At 39.5% G+C, this 22,657-nt stretch overlaps 2 protein-coding genes across 2 annotated transcripts in view; one reads left to right on the top strand and one right to left on the bottom strand.

Moving 5' to 3' along the window:
* Nucleotides 1-237: 237 nt before the first annotated feature.
* LOC105277986 (F-box only protein 39) lies at nucleotides 238-2,896 on the top strand. The gene is made up of 7 exons (XM_011336757.2): nucleotides 238-776; nucleotides 873-1,108; nucleotides 1,191-1,355; nucleotides 1,526-1,752; nucleotides 1,974-2,132; nucleotides 2,236-2,400; nucleotides 2,462-2,896. Exons 1-7 carry the CDS (start codon nucleotides 588-590, stop codon nucleotides 2,611-2,613), a joined length of 1,293 nt encoding a protein of 430 aa, XP_011335059.1. The 5' UTR covers nucleotides 238-587; the 3' UTR covers nucleotides 2,614-2,896.
* A 2,875-nt stretch (nucleotides 2,897-5,771) lies between these two features.
* LOC105277987 (transcription factor AP-2-epsilon) overlaps nucleotides 5,772-22,657 on the bottom strand; it is a 134,919-nt gene continuing 118,033 nt past the window's right edge. The window contains exons 6-10 of the mRNA XM_020031235.2: nucleotides 18,156-18,354; nucleotides 14,560-14,678; nucleotides 8,932-9,073; nucleotides 8,623-8,794; nucleotides 5,772-8,517 (exon numbers count right to left, since the gene is read on the bottom strand). Of these exons, the coding sequence (XP_019886794.1) occupies nucleotides 8,380-8,517; nucleotides 8,623-8,794; nucleotides 8,932-9,073; nucleotides 14,560-14,678; nucleotides 18,156-18,354 (770 nt within the window). The 3' untranslated portion in view covers nucleotides 5,772-8,379. The remainder of the gene's footprint in view (nucleotides 8,518-8,622; nucleotides 8,795-8,931; nucleotides 9,074-14,559; nucleotides 14,679-18,155; nucleotides 18,355-22,657) is intronic.

The following is a 22,657-nucleotide window of genomic DNA, read 5'->3' as shown; positions in this document are numbered from 1 at the left end:
GTTTAAAACTAGAATCTGTTTTGCACAACGTGTAAATTTCTCAATAGCGTGTGATTTAATATTGTCAAAATGTGAAATTATTTGTGACATACTGTTTTCCTCACCTCCAAATTCTTTCTCTCTACATCGTCTCTAAATATTGATCTTTCTCTCTTTTTTAATTTATTAATAATTTTAAAATCTCTCTCTCTCTCTAATTATTGGAAATTATTGAATTTTAACTGAAGATTTTTGAATAAATTAAAAAAAGATTGCGTTTTTTCATTGTAACAGTCAGTTTATTATATTTAATATACATTACACATTAAACATTGGTAAATGTGTGATCTACTGAAATATTACCACATAAGTTTTTTGCTTATCTAATATTTGTAGGAATCTTTTAAGATTCTTTTTCATCATAATCTGTAGTAATAAATAATCGATAAGACATTATATCTAAAAAGTATGTTTTTCTTTTGAAACATACTTCAAATCAGTACTCTGCAATCGATCGTTTTTGACAAGAACAGTCAAGAAAATTCGGCGACGAAACTTGAGAAACGCATGACCAACATCTGAGATGAGGACGAACCAAGCTGTAGGAGATGTGGGATCAGCTACCGGAGCTGATATTGACGCAGATATTTGGTCATCTTAATCGCGTAGATCGTGCCAACGTTGGTCAAGTTTGTCGGTCATGGAACCGCACGTTGTCCTCGCCTGTACTCTGGCGATCCGTCACAGTCCTCATCGATCGCGATCTACGTGGCGACTTTCTAGCAGGAGAATTAGCCGTAAGATAAAAATATTCAATTTTTTTCGTGTCAGCAAACGCAGTCTCGAGTTAAACTGAAATTTTACTGTAATCGATTTATTGTAAAACTTCACAGGCGAAATATGGACAGCATATGCGCAATTTGGAACTCGCTTTTTCAAGACCGTACTTAATCTTGCCAAGGCAGACAAGAATCACGCGTAATACCCAAGCAGAAGCTGGCGCTGACTTTCTCGCGATCGTGCGTGCTAAGGATGTGCAGCTGCGACAACTGACATTGACAAACTGGGTTTTCGGTTACAAATGGGGTAACAGGGGAATACTGCTTTGTGCCTTGGCAAACTTTTTGCGGTGATCAAATCCTGTCCTTCTATCGATGATCGTTGAGCGGTTCCAATGGAATTTCTAAACCGACTATATTTCCTTAATACAGTGGCCAACGCAATCTTGAGATACTGAGCTTGTTGAACGCCGATTTCGGCGTGACTGATATCTTGCGATTGTTGGGAACAGTTGCTAAGGGATCTGGCGAACATTTGATATCCTTGGATCTACGCGGTGCTTTCAGAGAGTGGCAAGCTCCTCACGATAATCCGAGGTACTTGTAAAAGCACCTGGAAATTTTATGGATTAATATCGAAATTAATTATGTTGGTCGTAGTAAGGTAAACTGTACCAAGTAGAAATTAAAAGTCTTTATCGAGGCTTCAAAACTTTTAGAATAATCTATTTTTATATATTACATTTTAAGTTTTAATGTTATTCCAGATATTTGCGCTTGCTGGGTCGTTTCCATGCGCTAACTATCTTAAAGTTGGATTATCCAGCTTTGTCGAATCACGCTCTTAATGCTCTTGCGAGTGGAGCATCAAAAACGCTAAAGAGTCTATACATATCTGTGAGAGATTCGGATTCTAGACAGCACGTAGTATCGGATGCTGCTTGGCGCAATCTCGTGTTAGCTTGCACCGATCTGACGGTATCATATACTATAGGTATAACTACATGCCATTCAAATCTTCTCTATTTTTATTAAGATTAATTCTCTCTTTGTTTTATTTCTCTGTCTCTAAGCTTTTTCGATGAAAAATAGTCTTTTCCTTAAAATTAATAATAAAAAACTTGTTTTAACGAGAATATTTACCGACTCGTGCGTAATTTCTGTGTATTTTATAAGAATTCCTGCACTATTTAGCTTTTCAAGTTTGATTTCCAGTGAACATCTCGCACTACGAGGATATGTATTATTTGCTGCTACCCAGTGTTCCTCTAGCCAAGTTCCACATGTTTAGTGGACATGTTTGGGATCAGAGCAGATCACGGAACTTTCGAAGCACGATTGGTTTATTAATTACTCAATACACAGCTACGTTAGGTACTTACAGTGAATGCATATCTTCATTATTAGTATCGTATTTATTATTGTCATCAAAGAGTACGGTTTATATTAAATAAGAAAACAATTATTATTCTTGCAGTCGAAGTTACGCTGCAACTTAGAAATAATCGTGAATCCCTTGACGATTTACTCGTATGCATGTTAATGCGATGCAAATACTTGACGAGATTGCAGTACGATGGAATTATAAGAAACCTTGAAACTTTACGCGAGATTTGTCAGCTTCAAGCTGAAAATAAAATTTGTAAGTAACAGCATTTATAATATATGATCGATCAAACAAACGTATACATGTATATTTGCAGGTTTTAAAACAATACACGTAAAACCTCGGAACGTTAATATCCAAAATCGTGCTGTATTAAACAATATTAATTACCAGTATGATCGCAAAATGCACGAACAAGCAGTCGACTTTCGGATTGAAGATCCTACTTCAATACTGTTCTTCTATTAATAACTTGTCATAATTTTGAGCAATATCATTTTTATTTCATCTTTTAAAACGTCTGTGAAAAACTATATCTCCTTTGATATTAATGTTTTCTATGAGAAATACTTTTCTTTTCTTTTCGTTGTATAACAGTTTTTATAAAATGCAGTTTCACAATAAAATAATATATATTGTATAATGCAATATTATTAATTGTGTTTTTTGCACTACCTCTCTTTCAATGTGCGTACATCGAACTGTGTATGAGTATTTTATTACTATTATATTTATCACATAATCACATTCATCAATTATTCTTTCTAGAATGTAATATTTGATCTAAAGATTCCTGAATCACCATAAAAGTCTATAAAATATTTCTACTTTTGTTTACATGTATACAATTAATGTATTAATGACAATTCTGCTGTGCTGGCCAATCTCTTAAAATGACAAAAATGTGCACTATCTTTATATAAAATCCAACAATTTTCGCTGTAAGAACATAGTACATAATTTAAATAAACATAAAGCATCATAAAAGTGCAAGTGAAATGAGAAAAAAGATTATGTTTGTACCACGTGAATCGTGCATTTGAGCATCGAAAATCTCGAAAATTAAAGTATCAGGAGCAGGGCAGCAGAATAATCAAAGAGGTGGCACAATATTCCCGCTCGATACTATCGGTAGTATAGTTACCGACATTACTGTCGGTAAAACACATCGTCGGTATAATTACCGAGTCGGTAATAACGACTTGCCGGGACAGGTCGGTAAGTGTTTAGTTATCGACGAGGTATCATGCCACTTCTTTGCCTGTTACGTTACTCTGCTTCCAATACTTCGATTCTCGAGATTTGCGACCGCTCAACTGCACGAGTCGCGTGGTACAAATGTAACCTTTTTCTTATTACTCAATTACGCGCTATATTAATAATAAATTTAAACAAAAGGAAAAATATTCGATGTACTTTTATAGTGTTTTATGATTGCTTAGATTATGTGCTGCGTTCTAAAACTAAACTTGATGTATCTTATGTAAAAAAAATACGTACATTTTTGTCAGTTTAATCGAGAGACTCGCATAGTAGTCTCGTTATCATCAAGATACTAATTATGAGTATGAACAATATTAATTATACATATAAATTATATAAATATTTTATGGGCTTTTATGGGAATCCTAATAGCATGGTATATTGGCAATACTTGGCTAAATATTGGTTACATTAGGAATATCTAGACCAATATTTCCCAGCGCAAAGCTAATATTGATTATTAACAAAATGCAAATGCACTGCCAATATTGTAGTGCCCATGATGACACAAATATTGGTTATCAAATAAATGTTAATATTATACTATAATATAGTATATATTATATATTTAGTATATATTATAAATTTTAATATTATATAATAATTATACAATATTGGACCAATATTGGAAATCAATATATATCCAACATTAAGATTGGATATATATATTGTTAGCCAATATTGCTGCAATGCAGTTGTGCTATTAGGGGATTTATAAGTCGTGAGATTAAATAGTTTATTAACATTGGAAAATTATTAACTTCGGAATTGCAAAGGTTTGTAAAGGTTGACTATTGTATCGTTCAGTGTATGACAGGTAATTATTTGATGACTAAGGATTGCTTAGAAACAATATTCTTATTTATTTATCACACACCAATATACAAAAATGAACTATATAATCAATATCAGAATATAATATACTACGAAATTCAAATATATTTAATAAAGATATATCTGAGTATCTTACAAGAGAGATTGGAATGATTCTTCAACTTGAAACAAAAATCATCTACAACATTCTTTGTAGTTGGCACAGAAATTCTGGTAGAAAAACATATTTCTCTACGGCCGCGTCCTAAGGATTATAAATAAGTATTAATTTACGGGAGTCCTTAGCTTCTAATATGTCGCATCTAAGTAGTCGTGAGTGAAAATAAGGTGCCGAGTTTTCTCTTTTCTAACTTTTTTTCTAACTAATCCTTCTGCATATAATCTGGGAATTGGAAGATGCTTCGTTCACTTAAAGTACAATCAAGCACGACGCTGGAGCATTCACAACTTGTATTTGTTGAAACGCATGCTGACCTTTTTACTGTGGTTTTCGCATATAACTAAAGAATTGTTACTTTAATTATTTCGTACGCTTCATTTTATGTCTAACAATTTCATAATGTCGAATTAAAAGTAAAAGTTTTTTTCTTGCAACGTATATTGATATTTCGGTGTGTCAGCTAACGATTAGTGTAATCCTTACTTACGCGTGCTGACATACCTTCTCTCTTTTTTTTTTGGTTTTTCTTTTATTCTATTCAAGCACAGTACCTGCCTGTTGAAATTGTTAAAGTAAAACGACGCATAGAATGAAGATTACACTACCGACAGCGAACATCTTCTAAATATACGTACTACATTATTAGCAAAGTTATGTTATTTGCAAAATGTGTAAACGTAAAATTAGATGCAATACAGTAAGTACAGAATATCAGAAATGCCGAATTTAAGGATCTCATTCATAGAATGCGTTTTAACATTTACAAAACTGTTTTACGCTTCTAGGACAGAGGCGACTCTACCGTAAGGCAAGCTATGCGCAACGACCCGTATACTGTCTCGCATGTGTGTACTCGAGGAATTCGCATGTACGAGAAATTTTCTTATCCAGGAGGGGTTCAAGTCGTATCCAAGAGATATCGTACAAATATAAGAATGCGAATGTAAGAGAGTTGAGATCTTCGCAAGGATCTTCCACGTGTAAGAACGTTACGTTACATTTCAGCGGCGTGGTAGCATGAGTCTTTGCCTAGTTCCAGAGCCGCCTCTAACACCATAGAGATACGAATCCTCGTCATAACTGTCACGTTCGATTTCTACGTAACGAGTCGGTCTCTCACACGGTTCACGACCACCTCTAATACTTCATTTCTATGAAAAAACATGGAATGTATACTGTGTTTTTTTTTTATCGGTTTACACCTTAATAATGTACGATTATATCACAAGAAAGATTCAAATATTCTGTACATAATCCACGACAACACGAGGCATCCGCTGAGGAGTTGCCTCTCTCCCTTCTCCTTTCCTGCTCCTCTTCTCTTCCCCCCCCCTCCCCCCCTCCCCTCCCCGTTTCCTTTTTAATCTTACATTTACATACGCCTAAGATTTAATTACAAAGTTAGATATGTCTCAGGTTCATCTGATATTGTACTTGATACAATTTCTCGTGACTGGCAAGTCCGAGATGCGGCCGACGAGCACATCACTCACTACGAAACTCTCGTTCCGTTCCGCGCACATACAACGGAATACACATTTTCGTTGCACACTGCCATCGCTTTTTCTCTACGCTTTTTTTTTTCTCTAGCCGCCTTTTGCTTACGTTAAATAGCTCGATATTGATAATTGGCACATCTTTTTAATGGCAAGTTTCGCATTGGCACGATAACGGCCCTAGAAATACCGCGACTGTCGTCCTTGGAGGAAGAATCTAATCGTTCGTAATGGCCCGTAACGCGGACGATCCTTATTTTCATTGACTTTCACTCGTTGTTGAGTAACGATAATTGTTCCAGAAGATCAGAATGTAGCATGAAAAGCATGTCAAGTGAAATCAGAAATTTAACGATACCAAAATTCATTTTGGAAAAACGCCAAACGTTTAGAATCTCATCTCGGAAGGACTCGAGTCGTGACTATTCCTCGGATTTAACATCGTCCCTGACTATCACGCGAGTATGCACCTATGAAAGGCAGAATATGCTTGCTGTGGTTAATCGTACGACACCCCATTTTCTTTAATATCAGTAGAGATGATTGATACAATTGATTAATGAGGACTAAGTTGCACTTTAATGCTCTCATGTATAATCACTTCCACCTTTCGTTTATATATAAAGGGTTGCTGGTCCAGATAAGTCTCATTGATGGAAGCACAACTCTCCTGACGCAAGAGAGAAAGTAATTCTTGATTATCTTATAACCGTTAAAACAATCAGAATTCAATTATAAATAAATCTCGATTATTCTTGTCCTTTCATATTTAAGTTAGCTAATGTAAATGCTTTTTGTTTTTATGTCGCAGATTACTTACTTATTAAAAATTGTAGATAATTAGATTGCAAGAATAATTAAATCATTTAGCGAATTAACACATTATTAATATTAACAATTGCACCAAGTGTTTTACGTGTTTTTTCGACTATCATAAACAACATATACTTTACAAACTGATAAAATTTCTCTCTCTTTAGTCTGTTTAATAATGAATTTTCTCGTGCGAAGCTTTCGACAGAAACAATAATTGGCAGTGCGAGAGAACCAAATAACATTTTGTATTCTTACGCAGCTGTCGCATCTCACTTGTTGCTTGTCGAGTACAATTTCTATGCCGAGATTGCCGAGTACATCTTTCGAATGTTTGATGGAGATACTGCAATCAAGTAATTACGATAAATCGAAGAAGCGAGAACTTTTATTCGAGCATCTCTCGCTTGCTTGATAATTTAAATTTTCAAATAATTTTCCCTCAGTACAGAGAAGTTTGCAGGCAAAATATTCCTGGACGCGATTTACGTATATTTATCGTATATTAGTCGCAAATCTCTAACAACTTCGACTTGCGATAAATTATCGGTGGCGTAAAGGGCGGATCTTATATGAATAGAGTGCAAAGATTGTAGCTGCATACCTTTGATCGCTTTGACATCGTGGAATGTTTTCTTTAAAGCCAGCAAATTATTGACACATTTTAAGCTTCGTACGTGTCATGTATGTTTCGTCATGTATGACAGCTAGACATAATTTACCTAAATTATATATGTATATACGTGTACAGATCAACTCTTTGGAACAGAACCGTTTCCGGATTTGGATTTGCAAAAGTATACAAGCCTTCAACTTTAATTTCCATGCAACATAAATGTCCAATTGGTATTCTCAGGTTCATTAATTCTTCCGCGCAATATTTGCCTTTGGATACTTTTTAACACAAGATTACGATATCGTACGTGTTTCCATTGAATTTAGAAATCTTTCGTCAATACAAATTATTATAATCAACTTACACTTCTTATATTTCGCACAATTTCCAAAAAATCTAATTTAATTGGCGCAATGACTTTTCTGAGAATATCCAAGAATATCCATTGGACGCTCATGGTACATGCGTCTAATCCTTATTGTTTCAACATGGTGTGCACGTTTATAGCACAATATATATTTATCCACTTACCAAATCTTTTCTCTTCCAGCTTCCTATAAGGAGGATTGTATCGTAATAATTTTATTGGCAACATTTCAACTGTGTAAGTCGGCATAAGGGAACATTTTAAAGACATTTTTAGATATCGTTAACACAGAGTATAAAAATGGATAGAAACTGTACCAAAGGTGACCAGCAAAGGTGACAGAGTTGAGCCGCTCGTGCTTAGCTCCTCGATGAACTGTATTACGAATGAGAATTTCTTGACCTCTCTTGTTCTCCCTCCGATACCGACTTATCCCTGATTGCACATTTCGTACGTACGTAGCCTACGTGTCAAATTGTCTACGAAGAAGCTTACGACCAGCCAACCTCGGCGTGACACGGTGGCACGCGACACGTCGCAAGCGAATGCCTGTACGTGTGACGTGTGTTCTCAAGTGGTCCACTGCGAGCTTTCCGCAAGAGGAGCGAGACACGAAAGCTCAATTGTACGGCCAGGAGTGCCGGATAGACGTGACCACGTTCGAGGTAGGCGGGTCTTCCGTGCGTCACTTCTTCATGTCGTTCATCAGCGTGCCGTCCTTGTTCTTGCTCGTGTCGAGATTCGATTGTTGACTGCTCGTCACGCCGCTACCGTTCCCGGGATACATTTTCTCCAGATGATTTAAAGACTCGCTTAGGAACTTCTGCGACAGGGATCGTAAGGTTCTCCGTGAGCGTTACGTCAAATATACGAAAAGACAGATGGAAAGAAACAGACAAGACACAATGTTCTTGTGATCGCGTTATACCTGTATAGCCGTTAGAGCGGCCACGATCGCAGGACTTCCGAATCCGTGTGATATGAGAGAGAAATGAGTGAGATGTCTTTGTATACTGGGATCGAGGATATGTTGCGGCCGCGTGTTGCAAAGTGGCGATCTGTCTTGATTCAAAAGATCCATCAGCTCTTTGGTGATTTGTCTGGAAACAGAAGAGTTTCTACTTATTATCTGGCTGTCGCCACGTAAATACGTAACGTGTCGTAGTGAGACAAAAGCGATTCTTATCTATATCGCGTGTAATGCGCGCATTGTATTCATTGTAACGCGTATTCTTACTTGGTGGCATGAAGAAGCTCTTTTCTTCTATAGGAATCTTGCGGTTCGCAATGCTGCCGACTGAGATACTCGGCGACTTGTTTCGCGGGGAATTCAGTTTCGCAAACGTAGCCAAAGTCTCTGGCAAGGTGAATGGCTTCTCCTGGAAAATATTAAATATTCACGCATAATTGCATGATGCCATTATGCAAACTTACGTGTAAGTATACATAACGGTGGATGGCAGCGATCGCGGAATTTTATTTGGCTTCGAGAACGCAATTCGTCGTATTCTCGATAGTTTAACTCAAAGTTATGAGTTTCCTAAGATTTCCTCCTTTTTCTTTTCATCTTTTTACGACTTATTTATTTGGGCAAAGCTCCGGCTCTGAAACCTCGATAGTAAAAGAATGATTCTACCGTTACGACATTCTCGATAAAAATCAAGTGCCTTTCATTCCGTCCTTAACGCGTTCTAACGTTTTAGAGATCGTAAATTTTTCCTTAATAAATACAAAAACTTTTTTTTAGTCATATTTCATAGTGCATTTAACAGTAATTTGCATAGTCTAAAAAAGAATTTACGAGAGTTTGGCAAAAACTTCAAGTGCATCAAAATTAGTGTGAAGAGTGGTGCGTATTTAGTCTACAGTATTTAGTCTACGCTCGCAAACACGTATAAAATGTTCAACTTGTTGTTTAATTCAAATTCAAACTCAGAGGAAACACGGAAGGTTTCATATATGAGACTGCTGTACATTAAAGGCTGCAGAAGCGATAGCTACTTGTATACATGCGGACATTTTCATATTAACAGTCACCTGACACAAACGGTGTTTCAAGTGTCAGCCCAATTTGGACGCGGGAAATAATAAGATCTTGGCAAGACCGTCGCGTATAACTGACAGCCATCTAATTTCAGCATAATGATTATACCAGCAAAATTGTTGTTCGCAAGGACCTTATACACACATAGCCCTGGGCTATACACACTTGCTTAAAGAAATCTCCGAGAAGTTATACTTAGAATATCTTTTTTTTCTAACATGTTATGTACGTTCAAATTGCGTGACACGACTGAAAATACCATCGGCCTCGTAAAATCTAAACACTGCATGATTATACGTGAAAGTGCTGTTTATTGCCTTTTGTCATATAAGTTGGTGTTAATCTTTTTCTGATTTTTTCTGATCTGAATATTTCCTTTCTTTAGCATATTTATGTGCAGTTCACTTTGTTTCGACGAGGATAACAGATTAGAACGCAAAAAGCAATACGATTGAGGGTTTTGTTATGAAAACTTTACTTCATCTGCATTTTGTCTATGTTGTTGTTCTCTAGTTTATGCGATAGAAATCACAGTATCTGTAGTCGCAACTACTGTATTGTAGTAAACGCACCATCTCATGTGTTATGTCGGACTTGTCGTAACGTTTTGTAGTAAAAAATTTTTACCGCAGTTGTAACGAAAGAAAGAATGCGTAGCAAGCAAAGCCGGGCACAATACTAACGTAGCTATGAAAAACGTATAAGTAGTTTAAAACTGCCAATGTTTTGCCTTGTTCACATCGGTTTTATGTAACCTAATTATACATTTAATATGTTCAATGCGTTAAACACAATAATAGATAAAGATATGTTTTTATTAAAAGTGCAAATCGTTACTCAAACGACAGAGGAAAAATATGTTTTAATATTTCTGATAGGTATAATTAGCTATTGAGAAGATAATTTTATCGTTAAAGCTTTCTATCATATGTTTATTTATTCAGATTATCACATGGCGAGAACGTTTTGGGTTTCCCCAATTAATGTTTTCCTAATTAATAAATGAGTTAGAGCTCCAAACGATATCGCAAGGATGTGATAAGAGTTGTATCGCGCTTATGTCATGAAAATATCTATGAAATAGTTTCATTTCGTTTCAACAAGTTTCCGATTTTGATCAGTTTTCGGTGTCGACACAAACTTGAGACAAGAAAGACAAAGTTAGAAGCGCGAGATGAACGTACGGGACGTCGAATAAGTAATTTCGCGCGGTATTTATTGGCATCGATATTACGCCGCGCTGATTCCTACGGGATTCTTGTGTTAGGTGCGTACAACCGACAGTAAGTTAACTATCTCTCGGCGATCTTATCGACACCGTTGCACGAGGTGCAACAGGTCGTTCCGGCTAACTTTGTAACTCTCCGTTTAGTACTCAACTCTTCTGCACGGATTTGCATATCTCCCCCGCATCGTATCTTTCCGTTTCTACTTCTAATCTCTTTTAAGTAAATTAGTATGCCTGATAGCGTACCTTAGCGAATATGTGCGTAACACTTCTGAGACGATTACGATTATGACCACAGATGCGAATATAGCTTGCATTTTATTGTCCTCCTTTCCTTTGAGAGATTCTCTTATCACAAAGTATTTGTTAACGTAAAGAGAGAGAGAAAGAGAGAAAGAGAGTGTGTGTGTGTGTGTGTGTTCTCTTTCTTTCCACTAACAATTATTTCTTTAAAACAAATCTCGTCATATAATTATTTTTCGTGAATCATCGGAATAATATTTATAGAAATTTATTTGTCGTTTTGCAAGAACATTGATACGATAGAACAACTTTATTCAAAACGTTGGCTATTATGCCGATAGTCAATATGGTACACTCCATCTCGGCCTTCGACCACAAATCACGTTCCATTATACGTTCTGATAATCGAACCGAAGGAAGATTTCGGGAATTCTCTTCCGCGTACCCGAGGTCGTCGTGTTCGAATATATCTTGCGGTTTTATGCTGGTTAAAACTTTACAACGAGAGTTGGCTGCGGTCAACGTACACGTTTATAAAACGTCTATAGTACGCTTCCATTCTTGTGCACGTTACTTAGTTGTAACACTAAATTATCCGTTATCCGATCGAAAATGTAACGAAACCACCATGTATTATAGAATACGAATTTTATAATATTAAAAAGCAAATCGTGTATAATAATGTAAAAATGGTTCGTAACATTACGAAGAAACGAATATAAAATTAAATATAAAAACACTCGTTGTAAAAGGTGATTAACTACATACTTAGGCCATAATGACAATTTTATATGCGCATGTAATTAAGGGAATAATCTACATGATGATTAACAGTAGACCTCTCTTGCTTAAGTTTTCGATAATTAATTTTATTATCTTTTCATTATAATAAACACGAGTAGAGATATAAATTCAGATAATATGTAATTACAATCATGTGTGTGTTTTTATACACACAGAGAGGTATTTCAAGTCCAAATATACTTGTTTGTCCCACTTTATTATTTGAACTTTTATCTAAAGTATGTCATTATATACCTTTCGGATATTCAGATGTATTTTATGTGGAGCCGAAGTAAATGATTCTATCATTTATTTCTATAGATTTTTAATATGCGGCGTATGAGTGATGAGAGAGTTTGCGTACACACTTGAGTACGACGTGTCACTGTGTGGCAACTCAGACACGAATTTATGCGTGAATTGTACAGCTGATATGCGTGTAGTATGTATGAGTAGATGTATGAGTATATGTACATCTTTCGTGCGTCAAGCAAAAGTTCCCACACTTTCGCCACACTCTGTAAGCGCTTTTAACGACATTCTCCATGTACGTATCTTTCTTGTACACAGCCACAGAAGATTTTGCTCTTTTAATCGGATAAAATGATAAACCGTTTATATTAAAATGTTACGCGTTTACTGGTTGACACATAGAAATTTCATTATTTTACTTTATATCGAAAGACAAAGATTTATGAAAGAGAGAGGGAGAAAAAGGGTTACGGTGCGCGTGTCGCCGTGGAACAACAATGCCATCGTCTCGTCGCGCAGAAAAGGAAGGCACAGTCGATGTTTTATAGGAGCAGCACCGACCATAAATTATAATCAACGTCCGTGCCACACTCTAACAAACTTTCAGATGCGTCATTAGGGCACCGCTGGCTGGATATGCAGGACAGTGATTGTACGCGCATTTACGATACGTGTGTACGCATTTGTTGCACGTTCTCGTTATTAAGCGCTCTCAAACTGTTGAGATATCCCGTAGGAGTCAGTGTTTAGCTGTACAGTGCGCAATCCTGTATTCGGTACAAAAAGATTGCATTCTTTGTTACTGTCGTAAGAAATAAAGATCTGTGGCGAGAGAGAGCGAGAGCGAGAGCGAGAGCGAGAGCGAGAGCGAGAGAGAGAGAGAGAGAGAGAGAGAGAGAGAGAGGGAGGGAGGGAGGGAGGAAAAGAAAAGCTTTCGCCTCTAATATCTTATTCTCTCTATATGAATTGATATTAATTTATTAAAATATAATTTAATTTATAAAATAAAATTTTATAAAGTTGGTATCAGACCGGTAAAAAAATCATATCCAAATTGTCATTTAGCATTAAATGAGTTAAAAATGCGAAACTGTGCATGTATAAATTTCCTACGATAATATTTCATATTCGTCTCAACATGTTTTTTCCACCTAATGAGACTTTAAAGACTGGTACTGCATCATGGTTTAGACATGGTCTAAACAAAAATTCATTCATCCACTTGAATGAGTCATCCAGGATGATCATCAAGCGCGGACCGTGTAAATTCGCTTTAATGTGCGCGCTATTCCAAAGAGATGATTTCATCACTTTGCCCTACGAGACAAGTGGGCGTCACGAGGAATGTAATTCTTCGGAGTCACGACGGGAGGAGAGTGTAAGGACGAGCGCACAGATGTAAGCCCTTGTAAATTACGGCGGCAATAAATCGAAAAGCGTCACGTTTATCGCACGCGATAAATTGCTGGGAAAACGCGCGATTATAGTTATGATCACTAATGCACCATTCATTCGTTATTGATCTTGATGCGAGAAGAATTTCGCGGTGGAATTCATATAACAAATCAAAAACACAAATCCAATATTCCTTTTGAAAAAATATGTGTAGACAATATTTTCATTATCATTATTATTCGGTTATTATAATAATACGTGGTGAGACTTAAGCTTTACGTCTCGCCACACGTAAATGTTGCAAGCTCATTACAGAGAGAACTGAAATATCCTACCGGAAGCTTCTCGTTTAATTATGTTTTTTGTTGTTCATTTTTTGCTACCAGGCACGGTCAATGTTGCTAATGAGGAAAATGATTGCGGGTGTCATTACCGGTGAAGAAAAAGGATGCTGCTACCATTACCATTATCACCATTACCGCGTAGGAAAAAGGTTTTACGTTCGCGTTATTTCAAAGAGATGATTTCATCTCTTTACGAGGCGCGCTTTACGAGATACTATACAGCTCACAAACAAGTTTAATACTGCTTTGCTTGACAAATGCCGCGTCCGTTAACTTAAAATATAATAATATGTATAATAAAAATGAATCAGCATTGGTCACAATTTTCGGTATAAATTGTACCGTAAAAGTAAAATGTATTTTCTCTCAGTTGTGAAATTTCCTTAATATAATATAAATTCATATCATGCGAGGTGATAATATTTATTTATATGATGAGACGATTAAGCGATTATTAATGTGAGTACAAATTCATCTCAGTTATAGTATCCTCTCCTTCTTAGTTATCTTTTTTTCTATAGATAAGTCAACGAGAGTTTGCAATCAAGTTTTCGAGAAATAAGACAAAACACTCACCTTCTACCAAGGATGTTAAGAGCGTGACGTTGGCTGCCTTCCTTCTACCAGCTGGTAGATTCAAACCAATTTTTTCCAGTTTTTCCCTAAGCAGACGTCCGCCGTTTTTGGATTTCGCCCTACAAAGTGCAAAAATAGTTATGTATTACCTTTTTCATGTTACTAATCAAACATCTCACGATGTAAAATTTTGCAATTTCACTCTCGTGCAGTATATAACACTTGATACGAATCATTAAGCTAAACAAAGTTAAAGCGCTTCCGTGACTTTCAACATAAACTGATGCGATCACGTCAACGAACCGATTAACTGAATTTATCATCGCGCGAATTTTATAGGTGACGTAAAATAAATAATACGTGAATCATCGTCATATTTATAGTTTCCACAATTAATGATTTTTCTACCGTGCGCGTAATATTTATATTCGGGTACGCATGAACGCGCCCACGTGTTCGCGCGGGCTTGGCTCGTTCCGGCGTGTGAGAATTTCGAAACGGAACTCTTCCATTAATCATTTTGCCGTGATCTCTAAAAAGATGAAATCGAGGAGCGAGTGAGACGGCGACAATGAGTGGCAAGTGGGAGAGAAATACGGGTAGATTAGCATAATCCGCGACTACGTGTGTCATCGACGATTGAGCAATTCACACGAGCGCGGAGCGGTTGAACGACTGCGGAGCAACGTACGTTCGAGGATACGTGCTGTTCTCGTCCGTATGTTTTATAGAATAGGATCGGGCCTCAAAGGAGCACTATGTTCGCATTGTACATCTATTCAAGCCGCGTAGCGTGAGCACTAGGTGTGAGCAAGATTTTTACCAGCACTTTTATGGTCTCCTTCGATACGTGTATCTGGGTTGATCATCAAGAGATGTAATACCTCATGTGACTACAAGCGAAGCATTTACGTTCGATCAAATGTTAAAGATAGTCGTGTATTCGTGTGGTATCTCAAAGGATGTAATGGCGGAATGACATTAAGGTTGAAATCGTGATCAAAGTATTGGTACTTGATCTCGCGTTTTATAAATGAAAAACAACTTTATTAACTCGATAAACATCTTCTTTTTCTTCAAGGTATATAAAAATAATAAACTGTTATTCGATTTTTTCATTTTTTTTATTGTAGGTATTCTATGGGCATGTCGTAGGCTGTATAATTTAATATCAAATCTAACATATATCAACTCTGTGAGTAATAACTTTTCCCAAGATGCATTTTTCTAGATGAAAAGTCTCATAGTCATTGTTTTACTCGTTCTCTCAAAGTCTATCAAGACATTATCAATAATTGCGTTTTAATCGTTTCACACTGCCGTCAACGTGTCAACTGTCGCATAGCGACTTCGCGTTGTTAATCCGACGACGAAACTGCAAAGTAAATTTTTTTGTGGAACACGAGCGAGAACGCGATAGTAGCAACGACTTTTTTCTTAACACACCCTGTCCATCCATCATCCTGGCCTGTTATAACGGTAACGCGTATCGCCTACCTTTGTTCGGTGCGGCCGTCCCGTCTGCCTGGTAATCTCTCGCTTCGCTCGGCAATTAATACATTTTACCGCTATGGCTTTTTAATATCGATACTTTCGAATCTGCGTTCCGGTCATTTCTCCGTCTCGTTTTACTTTCTGGGAATATTCTCGCGCGAGACACACTCGGTGGCGTTGCGTTTATCTTTAGGTAAAATCGACAAGAAATTTAGGCGGAATTTAGACGAAAGGAAGGATCTGAAACGTCGGATTCCGAATGTAATTGATCGCGCGGGAATAAATATACCACCAAATCGAATTCTCGTATTTATTGTTAACGATCATTGTCACCGTTCCTCCGTACGTGACGAGAACGACGCTGCACTCGTTACGGGGTCTTGTCCTGAGAAGGATCCTCACTCCACTCAGACGTACCGTCTCTTCTACGCCGAGTTTTCCGCGAGAGATTCGCACCCTCGATTCTGCCGATAGGAATCCTGGTGCGCCGAGATTCCCCGTTCCCCTTGATTACTCGAGATGTCCTCGAACACTGGCATCATTAATCGTCCATGGAGACCACGTGACTAGTTAGTAAATCGAAGGACTTTACGATCAAGGCTCATTCAAATATCCTTCGCGTCATTTCGCGTTCATTTTGCGAGAAGGAGGACTACGGACTACGAGGGACGAGTAATGCGTACGAACAGATGTTACGATTTGCTGGAATATCGATCATCTTCATATACGTATACAATTTATTCCAACATGCGGCACGGCTGAAACTCTTTGTGCAAAATATATATTTGCTTCAATACTATTTAGCGTAAATTATAGGAGATGCGAGGTGGTATATCTGTTTGTACATATCTGTGAGGGCCGCGGTAGGTACGTTGCAATCGATCTCTGAAGAGCTCTCGGAGCGAGCGACGATTGTGGATCCTTACTGGACGCGCGCGGCTACGAATTGCTCACGAACAAGATTGAGAATATAATGGGAGAGACAAAAGGAGAAAGAGAGAGAAGGAGAATCTATAGTGGCTAAGTCTTAGACCAGCACGTGTAATTATCGGTCAGATCGCTATGCGAACGAATGAATTATAACGTCGCGGTCGGTGCGAGATGCCGTGGTCGCCCGAGGCGTTCTCGCTTGTACAGAGGAATTGACACTCGAAGCTGCGTGGGTTATTAATGTCTCATTTGCATCGTGGATAGATCTCGGTCTGCTTTAGAGTAGCAGTTTATTCTATGAGATACGAAAGATTCGCTGCGCTCCGTCACCGGGAGCGAAACAATTCACGGGCGATATGTAGGGGTGCAAAGTGCGAGAACGCATAGATATTAGCAATATTTTTGCAATTGCGGAAATCACATGTACAATCTACATACATCTACGTTTCTTTTGAAATCCAGACAAACGTAAAATCTTGAAGGGATTCAGTGCGAAGAGCCAAACGCACGTGCGTGGAAATAGATGTGCGCTTGCCACATGCAAGCGATGATTTATCCATGCGTTTGATAATAGAGCGTTGCGCAACGAGCAGGTTCCAGCGGAATAAAACGGCGAATCAGATAAAGGAGGGCGCACTTGCACGAGAAGCTTCTATAAATCAGGTGGCTGTCTGTGCTCCAGCAAAGCATAAAAAGACCGGACGAAGTTGAAGGCGCAGGCTTTATTAATTAGTCTCACAGATAAAGTCGTGTAACGGTGCGTATCGCGATCTTCATCTCGTGGTATCTTTTACATGCGCGTATTGTTCCGATCACGCTGCATCAGTTATTTCGATACGCAATACGGAAATGTTAAGGGCCGTAATGCAATGGCCCGTGTTTCGTATTTTGTTTCTTCCGCGATATCAATGACCATGACCGTACACGGGCAATGGACACGCGCGATATCCGCGGTCGCGTATTATTGCGCCTTTAATGCGCATCGTAGGAAGTGTAATGCAACACTCATTATCCTACCACCTCGCGACGGAATATTCGTTCATCGGAGAAATCACGATTGGGCCCCATTTTCATCTCCGTGCATATTCATATGACTATTTGACGATTACGTACGCGTCTTGCCTACTTTTTTTGTATCTATGAAGTTTTCGTCTTCTGACTCGATTCCTTACCTTCGCAATACGCCGCCAAGAAGACTCGCGTTCAAACATTCCGGTGGCGATAGTCGTCTTTGTACCTCTGCTACCGTAACTTTGTACTTGCTGGTGCTGCTTAGTAACGATAATCGTCCTGGAACTGAGCAGAATACGTCCGATGGCTGCGCGTTACCGGACAACATGGTCTTCTCGCTCCTGTCCGAAGGTTTCATATCTGCAAAATAAAAATTTACTTGAGCGAAATGAGCCCCAAGCTTCCAAGAATGGATAAGGAATTTTTCTCAAATTATCGTTAATTACCATGTAATTAATACACCCTATAATAGTTCTAATGGATCGAGGAAAGGTTTTTCGAAATCCAGCAGATAACTCAACATTTCCATCATTTTCTTCTTATCAACATGTAAATGAGCTTTATTAACAAAATCGATTGTACCTTATCGGAATGAAATGAATTTCGAGGAACCGATACGTTGATCGGCGTGTCGCATATTTCGCAAGATTTCACGTTATTCGAACTGACTTCGCCAGCCATGAATTTTCATTTTCCATCTTCCAGAACGGTAATAATCAGCTTCATCCAGTGGATGAAGGAATGCAATAATCCAGTTAAGACTGCCCGTAGTTTATTCCCGTAGAAGGTCAAAGTGAGATTCACGACTCGACAAGGAGCAAGGAATACCGGAACCAAAGCTTCCAATCCGAAATTATGTTATACGCGGCCTGTGTGTACGTGCGCGTGCGTTTGAGTGCGTAACCGTGATCAGGGCAATATCTTGGGCGAATATTTTAAATTCGCTCGTACCGTTCCTGTTTTAGTTCCTATGCATCGAATAGCCCCGCATTATTGCATCGTTGCCTTGGAATGCTTAATATCGTGCCTTGGGGCTCCGGACAAAGCGCGTTATTACACGGCAAAGAGATGGTCAACTTATAACTCGGAACTCTTCATCTTCGTCGGTGCACAGAGGGTGTATGTTGTGCGTTGGTGTTTCAAAATTTTACGTTTTTACGCAAGAAAACCACTGCACGGGACATTTCATTTCACGCAAAATCTGTCGGTATTTGTTTTTCACGAATCAATCAGGAATGTAAGATCCGCCGTAATTTCTTTAAAGAAGAGTCTCTCGATGAATGCCACGCGTACGAGGAATGCGATACAACGTCATTTAAATGGCAGAATCAAAGAAGGTACGAGATCCTGTAGATGAAAGAATTCGCTGCAGGATTCATTGTCTTAACATCAGCTAACTATTGTTGGCTCTCGCTTGATTCATTGCCGAGGCATCGATTAAATGCTGCATCATTCCGTTAATGTCAGCGTATTATGACAGATACACGAGACGGCTTCATAAATCTAAGCGATAGGCATACATCTCGCGGCATTTTTGTCCATGTACCATTCTTGCTTTACCGCTCCCGCGGCGCGACGTGATCACGTCCATCTCACGTATCGTTTCGTTTCACGCTCGTCGAAAAGACGTCATAAAACGGCGACTGCGAACTGAAGTCGTGAACTGAAGCGATTGCGAAATTGTGAATGAAGCACGTCGTTTGAGCACAGATTTCACTTGATATTCAAGCACACAAGAAAAAAAGGAAGAAAATAAACAAGTTGTCTGTGTATTATTTAAGACAATGTTTATTATCCGGTGTCGATCCTCGAAGTCTAGATCCAGCAGTTCAAACGGCAAATAAATTTCCGTACGCATCAAGTAGGTCTTACCACACGCGCGCGCGCTTATAAATTATAATGTTCGAGAGGAAGCGGTGATAGGTATGATAGGGAAGAACGGCCGCGTAATGGTCCTATCTGGCTAGCAGTGGCAGTTAGTCGGATAATTTGGTAACGTCTCGAAAAATGATGAAGAAAAAGAAAGATAAGACAAGATAAAAGGAAAGAAAAGAAGACAGAAACCATACGAGTGTCAGTAGGTATGTATATAAATGATTTCCGTTGTGCTTGGGCAAGAGTGCGGTCTCCTCGTTTTTCTCGGGCCTGATATTAGTGTAGGCCTATAATATTGGTGGATGCTAAGTGCAGGTTTTATATATCGTTCCTTTTTTTGGCCACTTTATGGACAATATACATAAAGTGTATATTTTCGTACACTTACAGCCCGATACTCGGGATTGGGATTATGCTTTCTCACTGTAGTGATCTTTCTTTCTTTCTTTCTTTTTCACTCTCGTGTAAGAGGCGAAAAATAACTAGGAGACTGCCTTAGATTTGAACTCGAACTCTCCGGGATCCCTGGTTCACACGCCTAGGTCTTAGGCTGTACGGCCAATACTCCTACTGTTGTGATCAACTTGTTTTCCTTCCGATCCTCTATACGACCTGTCAGTCTCGACTATCTTTCCAGATCTTACAGCTCGGCCAGCCTGACATTATATTCGTCCCCGAATGTCTCCAAATCGTCGGTTCACTCCACTTGAGTCCCTCCCAACCTCCATTTTTGGTTCACTCTTCCGAGTCCCTCCCAACCTCCATGTTGGTTCACTCCTCCGAGTCCTTCCCAATCTCCATGTTGGTTCACTCCTCCGAGTCCTTCCCAATTTCCATGTTGGTTCACTCCTCTGAGTCCGTCCCGACCTCCATGTTCAGGCTTCACTACCGGCCAGCTGCTTCTCAACTCCCTCCTCTCCGAGGGGTAGCGGATGAATCTCAACTGTCTTCGAGGGGTAGCGGATTTTATCCCACTTCTGAATTGTAAGAGGCGAAAAATAACTAGGAGACTGCCTTAGATTTGAACTCGACTCTCCGGGATCCCTGGTTCACACGCCTAGGTCTTAGGCTGTACGGCCAATACTCCTACTGTTGTGATCAACTTGTTTTCCTTCCGATCCTCTATACGACCTATCAGTCTCGACTATCTTTCCAGATCTTACAGCTCGGCCAGCCTGACATTACATTCGTCCCCGAATGTCTCCAAATCGTCGGTTCACTCCACTTGAGTCCCTCCCAACCTCCATTTTTGGTTCACTCTTCCGAGTCCCTCCCAACCTCCATGTTGGTTCACTCCTCTGAGTCCTTCCCAATCTCCATGTTGGTTCACTCCTCCGAGTCCTTCCCAATCTCCATGTTGGTTCACTCCTCCGAGTCCTTCCCAATTTCCATGTTGGTTCACTCCTCTGAGTCCGTCCCGACCTCCATGTTCAGGCTTCACTACCGGCCAGCTGCTTCTCAACTCCCTCCTCTCCGAGGGGTAGCGGATGAATCTCAACTGTCTTCGAGGGGTAGCGGATTTTATCCCACTTCTGAATTGTAAGAGGCGAAAAATAACTAGGAGACTGCCTTAGATTTGAACTCGACTCTCCGGGATCCCTGGTTCACACGCCTAGGTCTTAGGCTGTACGGCCAATACTCCTACTGTTGTGATCAACTTGTTTTCCTTCCGATCCTCTATACGACCTATCAGTCTCGACTATCTTTCCAGATCTTACAGCTCGGCCAGCCTGACATTACATTCGTCCCCGAATGTCTCCAAATCGTCGGTTCACTCCACTTAAGTCCCTCCCAACCTCCATTTTTGGTTCACTCTTCCGAGTCCCTCCCAACCTCCATGTTGGTTCACTCCTCTGAGTCCTTCCCAATCTCCATGTTGGTTCACTCCTCCGAGTCCTTCCCAATCTCCATGTTGGTTCACTCCTCCGAGTCCTTCCCAATCTCCATGTTGGTTCACTCCTCCGAGTCCTTCCCAATTTCCATGTTGGTTCACTCCTCTGAGTCCGTCCCGACCTCCATGTTCAGGCTTCACTACCGGCCAGCTGCTTCTCAACTCCCTCCTCTCCGAGGGGTAGCGGATGAATCTCAACTGTCTTCGAGGGGTAGCGGATTTTATCCCACTTCTGAATTGTAAGAGGCGAAAAATAACTAGGAGACTGCCTTAGATTTGAACTCGACTCTCCGGGATCCCTGGTTCACACGCCTAGGTCTTAGGCAGTACGGCCAATACTCCTACTGTTGTGATCAACTTGTTTTCCTTCCGATCCTCTATACGACCTGTCAGTCTCGACTATCTTTCCAGATCTTACAGCTCGGCCAGCCTGACATTACATTCGTCCCCGAATGTCTCCAAATCGTCGGTTCACTCCACTTGAGTCCCTCCCAACCTCCATTTTTGGTTCACTCTTCCGAGTCTCTCCTAACCTCCATGTTGGTTCACTCCTCTGAGTCCTTCCCAATCTCCATGTTGGTTCACTCCTCCGAGTCCTTCCCAATCTCCATGTTGGTTCACTCCTCCGAGTCCTTCCCAATCTCCATGTTGGTTCACTCCTCTGAGTCCGTCCCGACCTCCATGTTCAGGCTTCACTACCGGCCAGCTGCTTCTCAACTCCCTCCTCTCCGAGGGGTAGCGGATGAATCTCAACTGTCTTCGAGGGGTAGCGGATTTTATCCCACTTCTGAATTGTAAGAGGCGAAAAATAACTAGAAGACTGCCTTAGATTTGAACTCGAACTCTCCGGGATCCCTGGTTCACACGCCTAGGTCTTAGGCTGTACGGCCAATACTC

This window comes from Ooceraea biroi, chromosome 1 (genome assembly GCF_003672135.1).
Source record: "Ooceraea biroi isolate clonal line C1 chromosome 1, Obir_v5.4, whole genome shotgun sequence".
Taxonomy (NCBI): Eukaryota; Metazoa; Arthropoda; class Insecta; order Hymenoptera; family Formicidae; genus Ooceraea; species Ooceraea biroi.
Note: the sequence above shows the minus strand (reverse complement) of the source record. Positions and strands in the feature narration are given on the sequence as shown.

Coding starts and splice junctions, on each gene's coding strand:
- LOC105277986 (XM_011336757.2), top strand. CDS start 588: ATGTGGGATCAGCTACCGGAGCTGATATTGACGCAGATATTTGGTCAT. Junction 777..872: donor TTCTAGCAGGAGAATTAGCC/GTAAGATAAAAA, acceptor AAAACTTCACAG/GCGAAATATGGACAGCATAT. Junction 2,401..2,461: donor TCAAGCTGAAAATAAAATTT/GTAAGTAACAGC, acceptor GTATATTTGCAG/GTTTTAAAACAATACACGTA.